This window comes from Protopterus annectens, chromosome 17.part0 (assembly GCF_019279795.1).
Source record: "Protopterus annectens isolate FY-2018-M chromosome 17.part0, PAN1.0, whole genome shotgun sequence".
NCBI lineage: Eukaryota > Metazoa > Chordata > Ceratodontiformes > Protopteridae > Protopterus > Protopterus annectens.
In genome coordinates, this window is record NC_056751.1 from 158,799,758 (window position 1) to 158,807,880 (window position 8,123).

At 42.2% G+C, this 8,123-nt stretch overlaps 1 protein-coding gene across 1 annotated transcript in view; it reads left to right on the forward strand.

The window, feature by feature from the left end:
• The first annotated feature begins 260 nt into the window (after positions 1–260).
• Positions 261–8,123, forward strand: part of TMED7 (transmembrane p24 trafficking protein 7) — a 422,902-nt gene continuing 415,039 nt past the window's right edge. The window contains exon 1 of the mRNA XM_044059110.1: positions 261–523. Coding sequence (XP_043915045.1) covers positions 353–523 — 171 coding nt within the window. The 5' untranslated portion in view covers positions 261–352. The remainder of the gene's footprint in view (positions 524–8,123) is intronic.

An 8,123-nucleotide genomic window follows, 5' to 3' on the forward strand; every position in this document is an offset into this window, starting at 1 on the left:
TGTATGTTAACACAAATCTTGTAACTCTAGCAACTTTCTAAGTTTATAAGAACAATATTTAAAGTCTGTCCCTGTTTTGGGGTCTTTGTCTCCCCATTCTGTCAAGCTCTGTCCCGATTTCTTGCACTAAGAGGGTGAGAAGTATGAAGCATAAACTAACTTACAACTTAAGCAAACAGAAATACTTCCCATATACCTGCCACGTCAGAAGAACCTGCATGACACAAACCACGTCAGTACGCAGGATTCTAATGACGCAGAGGCAGCGCCGAGTCATTTCCTCTCCCCGGAACAAGTCACTTCTTATTGCTTCTCTTCTTGTCAGACATCGATTACTTTATTATATAGCAATATGAATTGGTGGAGTGTGGCTTTTATGCACCTAAAATGGGCTCAACTTCTGTTTGCCCTTCTGATAGGGTTTGTTTGGGGTTCAGAAATTACATTTGAATTGCCCGACAATGCAAAACAGTGCTTTTATGAAGATATAATTCAGGGGACTAAGTGCACCCTCGAATTTCAGGTAAAATGAGTTATTGTATGCATATAGTTCTGACAGATAAAGTGAGGCCTATGCCAATTATTTCTACCGATTACTATTAATTGTATAACTTTTATGACCCAGCCTTTCCTTTTTTCATTGTAGGAGTAAGTATAGCTGTTAACGTGAGTCTTCGTTTTTTGGTCGCGTAATTGGAGTTGGGGGTTATTTTGTTGTATGATCCGCAGACCCAACCTGCCGTTTGTCCAAACAGTAACTTGTGGGATGTTGTTTGGTGAGGTGGAAATTGGTGTGCTCAGGCGTTGTCGAAACTTTTTAGTTTTGTATATCTGTTCCATAATGATGTTTTTTTTTTTTTTAAAAAGCAACACCACCCTTTGTAGTAAAGCCAAGCAGTTATGCAGGGTCTCAATATTTTTCGTTTATGTAAGCTGTGATTTCCGAACTTAAATCGCATTTGTTTGTGGGGTGGTGCTTTTTTTATTGATATAAAATATTATTCCGGATTGTCACTGTATAATACTGCTAGTCGTCTTTTTGTGGTCAGATTTTTTTTTCACGAGTATAGGGTTTTCTGCGCTTGACGTCTTAACAGGTAATTGCGTAGTGTAGTAAGGAACTGGTTGAACCAGCTGTACACTTGGAACATAGAGTTGTAACAGCAGTTGACGTTGCTTTGAGCTCCGTTCCTGCAACACATTCACACACAGCAAATGAAAATTATCTAACTAGTCAAACAAAATGTCAGTACCAGAACAGGAACCCATCACCTAAATCTCACTAGCATTGCCTCTCATTACACCTCCACTATGGTTAACGGGACAGTGACTCCATACCTCTCAACTGTACAGATTTTCGCCTCATATTTTTGGTCCATTTTTCGTTAAATTGTGGCTTTTTTGGCAAATTAGTGTCAAATCATTATAAAATGACAGACGTTAGTTTCAGACTTCATACTCTTCAGAAAGTTAATTCTAATGCAGAACCTGTTCTATCAACTTTCTAAGTTTGTAAGAGCTATATATAAACACTGTCCCTACTTTTGGGTCTTTGTTCCAACTTTACGTCTTTGTCCTTGCCTCTCTTTCTTTGTGTGTATGTGTAAAACACACCCATTTACATTTGTTTCCTGTGTCTGTTTTTTTCCCTTTCAGTATGAAAATATGACTTCATAATACTTATTGTAAATCACTGTACCAGTTGTATTTCAAATCAACTGGGTAATACTGTTTGTAAATACAAAAAAAAGAAAAAACAATGGTAATTATAGTTAGTTGTGAATCTTTTAATCGGTCCTTAATTTTCAGCTTATAGTTTTGTTGTGTCCCTCTTAAAACTGGCAATTATGGAGAGGGGAAAAAGATGGTGAATTATATGTAATAGATGGCTGGCAGTCACAGACATCTTTTTCTTTAGCAAATGCATGTTAACTTACATTCACTTGTACTGCCAAAAGGTGTTGGTGATTTCGGGCATTTGTCCTTGGTTATTTTTTAGATTTGTTCTTGATTCCGGAGGTAGGATGTTGCAAGCTGTGCAGTTTCACCTCTCACTAATTTTACATCCCCAAAATACTTTGGGGATGTGGAGCAACATTCTGTGCATCTGTGGCATTTTAGACATTCTTAATGAATGACTATGTCCACAAATCTAAGCTTCAGTGCATTTGAGTACGATTTGTTTTAATCTTGTGTCTGTTAGTGTCATTCTTAGGTTGGCTACTTGCATACTGTACCATTTGCTTGGCATCTTTTCAAAGAAAGGCTGTATTGTACCTGCATAGAGAATGTTCAGGGAAGGGTGGATATATAGTACATTGTAGTTGAAGACCAATACAAAATTAGTGATGCATAGCTGGACAACCTCATGTGACACCAGTTAGAAGCCCAAACTATATTCCATTTAGTAAAATGGCAAGGTTTGTGTGTTACTCTGATCACTTTTAGCTTTCGTGGTTTGACTCCTGCCTCTATATGACAGTAGTTTGTCCCAGATCATTTATATTAGCATTTGTCTTAAGAGTAGAAAAAAATAAGTAAATAACAAGACTATTCTTTGGAACCTAACACTGGGGTATGGCTGTGACAACAGAATGCATAATCTGGTATGTCCATGGGTCAGTTTCAAGGTTGCTCTCCAGTCCAGCTGGTGAATCTGGGAATTTTGAGGCAATGTTACAATTGCCTTATGTACACAGACAACCCTCTCCTCCTTCCAACAAACTCTAATACATGTGAGAGATGCAGTTACACAGCCAAACTGGGGCAGAGCTCTCTCAACCCAAGACTGGCTCAGTCAGGAGGAAAAGGTAACCACCCACACCACAAATCCAGTCTCGCACAGACCTATTGCATCTGCATACCCAACACACAAAAACATACTCTGAGGCTCTAAATAAAAATCTGCCTAAACAGCAAAGACCTCCTGAGCAGATATCCAAGCAACAGCCACCCCTCAACAATACCCACAAATCACATATCTCACAGAATCTGTGTGCCTCACAGTCACAGCCCTTAAGGGCAAACAACACACCAAATACACTTGTTATAGGGGACTCTATTGTCCGGCACACTGACGTCCCGCTCACCAGACTGAACAAGAACGTCACTGTAAGCTGCCTGTCGGGTGCCAGGATCCACCACATAACGCAAGCACTCGGGTCACTCCATAGCAAGTACAAGTATGATTCCGTCATTGTCCATGCTGGTGTGAATGACCTGAGATGTACCTCCCTGGACTACAAGAAAAGAGACATAGAGGAGCTCTCTGACCATGTAGACCAGGCTGGTATGACCCTGACCTTGAGTAGCATCTTGTCCTCACCAAGAATGATGCCACAGTATAAAGACAAAATGATCAGTTTCAACAATTGACTAAAGTATTGGTGTCATTCAAAGGGGATCCAGTGTCTGTCAGCCTGGGATGACATGCTCGACAAGCCACATTGCTTCGCTAGGGACGGCTTGCACCTGTCACCCTTAGGCTTTCGTATACTGGCCAAGGCTCTTGCCACCCCCATAGTGCCTTTTTTAGGCAAGGCTCAAAGGACAAACCCACCTCCATAGACAACCCAAGGATAAAAAAAATAAAGGTAATGCTACTCAATGCCAGAAGTCTATACCTCAAGATGCACGCACTCTAGGCTCTCCTCAGTATGGAGAAAATCGATGTCTGTGCAGTAGCAGAAACCTGGTTCAAGGCTCCTGAGAGCATCCCAGCACTACCAGGTTATAACTCATACCTTGTGTTTCGGCCCCAAAACTCGGACCGAAGCACAAAAGGAGGGGGGGTATCTATATTCATCAAAGATACCTACACCTCCAGGTTAGTGGCACTGCACGAACCATCGGAAACCATCCATGTGCAACTAACAGCGGGAAAAACTGCCTTTCAGTTTGTAGCCTGCTACAGAACACACTCCCTATTACATGAACCCCACTTGGCATTCCTGAGAACACTGGAGAATATGAAGGTCTCTCCAAACACTGTTATTGGATGACTTCAACTACCCACACATTGACTGGGAAAACTACTCGAGCCCAAACACCCTTGCCCAACGGTTCCTTGAATTTATAAACTCTAACGCGATGGAACAACTGGTCACCACTCCCACAAGAGGGAACAACATATTGGACCTGGTCATCACCAACATGGGGACTCTGTTCCGCACCAGAGGTAAACCCTTCATTGGGAAGATCAGATCTTAAACAAATTTCCCTGGACATCCATATCCCGTCCCCACCCAAGCCATGGAAATCACTGTAAAGAATTTATCAAAAGCCAACTTTGCACTTCTCAAGACTGAGGTGGAATCCTTCAAAGCCCCCGGGCCAGAGGATAATACAGCCCAATCCGTAGAATACTTTACAAATGCATTCTATGAGCACCTGCAGGAATGCATGGATCATGCTATCCCAAATAAAACCAGGATTCACTCCTCCAAAAACAGGAGACCAGTCTGGTGGACCCCTGCCGTAAATAAGCTATACAACAGAAGGAGGAAGCTACTACATGACAGAGCAAAATCCCGAAAAGGGAAGGCATCTCTGATTAGTATTGGCAAGAAACTTCGATCCCTCATAAATTCATCAAAGGCCAGTTTCGAAAGAAAAAATGCCCTAGACACTAAAGGTAATCACAAGGCCGCCTTTAGTTATGTCAGGAACATGGGTGGAAACTCCCAGATAGAATTGTTGCATAACGGTACAAAATATACCGAACCTACAGACATAGCCAACATCCTAGCAGACAGATTCAGCGCAACCCCCCCCCCAAGGAGCAAATGCTTATCCCAACTGAATGTAACCTCCCTGACATCACAAATGCACAGGTGAAAGCTGCCCTCTCAAAAGCAAAAAAACACAGTGTCTATGGGACCGGACTGTGTCCCAGGCTGTGCCTTACACGAGCTCCAAGAAGAACTGAACCCTCACATTAAGTCACTGTTCAAACTTAGCCTTACTACAGGATATGTACCCGAAGAATGGCGTACAGCTACAGTGGTCCCACTCCACAAAGGTGGTGCAACAACAGACCCCGGGAACTATCGCCCCATACGCCTGACTAGTCTGGTCTGTAAAGCTATGGAGTGTATTATCATGGAACTCATAAACAGACATTGGGAGCCTCCAGACACTGGACCCTACCCAATTCTGCTTTAAGGGCAGATCTTGCCTCTTAAACCTAGTTGATTTCTTTGAAACAGTTACCATAGCCATAGATGAGGGCAAGGTAGTCCACACAGCCTACCTGGACCTCGCAAAAGCCTTCAACACAATACCCCACTCAGGCATCATAAATAAGCTTACCAACTTAAATATCAACCCCTGTATCACAAGATGGGTTGCAAACTGGCTCAGAGATAGAACCCACATGGTCAGAATCGCATGTGCCATGTCCGAATCCAAACCAATTGCAAGTGGTGTCCCACAGGGCTTAGTTCTGGGACCTCTCTTGTTCGGTATATACTTCTCTGAGGTTCAGGCTAACACTGGGGGGGGGGGGGTTATGGCTGACAAAGTTTGCAGATGACTGCAAACTGGGGGCCATAATCGAATCTCCATTTGACACAAGCATTCTCCAAAAGGGTCTCACAGACGGATGCTTGGTGCCAGAGCCACGGCCTCAAGCTAAATGCTAAAAAGTGCATAGTCATCCCCTTTGGGAAAAACAAGGTGCCTACAAATTACCACATAGGTGGTAATTCATTAAGTACGGAGAAGTAATTAGAGATTTGGGGACCAACGTAGATAGTAATCTCTCCTTTGATAATCACGTTGCCAAAGTGGTTAGAAAGACCTTCAATATAGCCCACCTTATCACGAAAGGGTTCGCATCTAGATCAAGAGAGGTCATTGTGCCCCTCTACTCGTCACTCATCAGGCCCATAATTGAATACAATGCCCCTTTTGGGATGTACCTTACCTGACACCTGCAGCAACTGGAGAGACCCCAAAAGTACCTCACCAAGAGGATCATGGGCTACAAACAGATGTCCTATGCAGCTCGATTTAAAGAAACTCCAGCTCTACTCAGTTGCTTACTGCCTACTCAGAGGCGATCTATGCCTGACGTACAAAGCCATGTCAAACACAGAATTAATGGACATGCTCCACCTCAAAAAATCCAAGTCCCTTAGAGCTACACGCTCCAGGGACCTAAACCTCAGCACAAAAATAAATAGGACATGCTGGAGGGACAGATTCATTTCCCGGCTCCCCTCACTCTGGAATAGAATCCCAATTCATGTTAGACATAGCCCCTCGCTGACCCTCTTTAAGCGAAATCTGGACGCGTGGATGGGAAATTGCAATTTCACCCCTGGGATCTCTTCTATGTCCCTGCTAGACAGAGGCACAGTAAACTAAACTAATTTTAAAAGGGTACCTTCTGCAACCTGCTTTAGAGGCACAGTAGGCTAATCTAATAGGGAGGCGGAAGCCAAATACACTCTGGCTAGGCTTATAAATACCCTAGGGCAGATAGCCTAGTATCTACCTATGAACCTATGAGTAATATAGAATATGTAGGTAGGATCTATGCATATTGTAGTTTTTTGGCATTTTCTTTTGTTGATGTGTGGCAGGGCTATTTCCTGGTTTGGTTTTGTTAGCTTTAATTTGTCTACTGTGTGATCTTAAGTTAATACAGTATTTGGGAAATTTGGATAAGCTGCGCAATGGTCTCCTTAATAACCACCCAGAAACAAAGTTGTGTGTGTTTTCAGCAAAAGGATTGTTCTGCTTTAGACAGGGAACACAATTTGTTGTATTGTATTGTTTTTGTTTGAAATATTGCAGAACATGTATTGCCACACTAGTTAGTTTATTTTTCTGGTTAAAAAAAATGTTAAGCTTGCTTGAGACCTCTTCACCCTTTTTTGAGCAGTAGAAGACGTACAGATTCGTCCGAAGTGATGCTGCTAAACAAGTGTCATTTCTGCTTTGCCTGTCTCTTCAGGGAGGGCCAAGGCAGTCATATTGGAGGTGAATTTCTGAATATTCGCTTAGTTGTCCAGCTGTAAAGTCTGTGTATCGTGCTGCTTTATTTGGAAAGGGATCTTGTTCCTGAGAAGATAGAGGCTTGTGACAAATCTATTCCTTTTTCTAGTCTTATTCATTTGTTGCAGTGAATTTAGATCTCTGGCCTTAGTATTAGTTGGGACTATGATTTAATGAGATATTGGAGTTCTTGGAATACTGGATCCCTTATAGCCATATAAATAAAACACTGATTGCATTAGTATTTGCCCCCTTCCTGATTTTTTATGTTTTTGCATGTTTGTCGCACTTAAAATGTTCAGATCAAACGTAAATATTAGACAAAGGTAACCCAAGTAAACACACAATGCAGTTTTTAAGTGATTTTATTTATTAAGGAAAAAAAAAACTATCCAAACCTACATGGCCTATGTGAAAAAGTAATTGCCCCTTAAACCTAATAACTGGTTGTGCCACCCTTTGCAGCAACAACTGCAGTTAAGTGTTTGCAATAACTGGCGATGAGTCTTTCTCATCACTGTTGAGGAATTTTGGCCACTCTTCTTTGCAGAGTTGTTTTCATTCAGCTATATTGGAGGGTTTCCGAGCATGAACCGCCTTTTTTAAAGTCATGCCACATCATTTCAATTGGATTCAAGTCTGGCTTTGACTTGGCCACTCCATATCTTCATTTTGACTTTTTTTTAAGCCATTCCGAGGTTGACTTGCTGGTGTGTGTTGGATCATTGTCTTGTTACTGAACGCAAGTGCGCTTCAGCTTGAGGTCACTAACCGATGGCCGGACATTCTCCTTCAGGATTTATTTGGTAGCAGAATTCATGGTTCCATCAATCACAGGTCCAGAAGCTGCAAAGCAGGCCCAGACCGTCACACTCCTCCACCATGTTTGACTATTGGCATAATCTTTTTCTGAAATGCTGTTACTTTTACGCCAGATGTAACAGGACGCACACTTCCCAAAAAGTTCAACTTTCTCTCGTCAGTCCACAGAATATTTTCCCAAAAGTCTTTGGGGGGGGGGGTCATCAAGATGTTTTTTGGCTAAAGTGGGACGAGCCTTTATGTTCCTTTTGGTCAGCAGTGGTTTTCGCCTTAGAACTCTGCCATACATGCCATTTTTT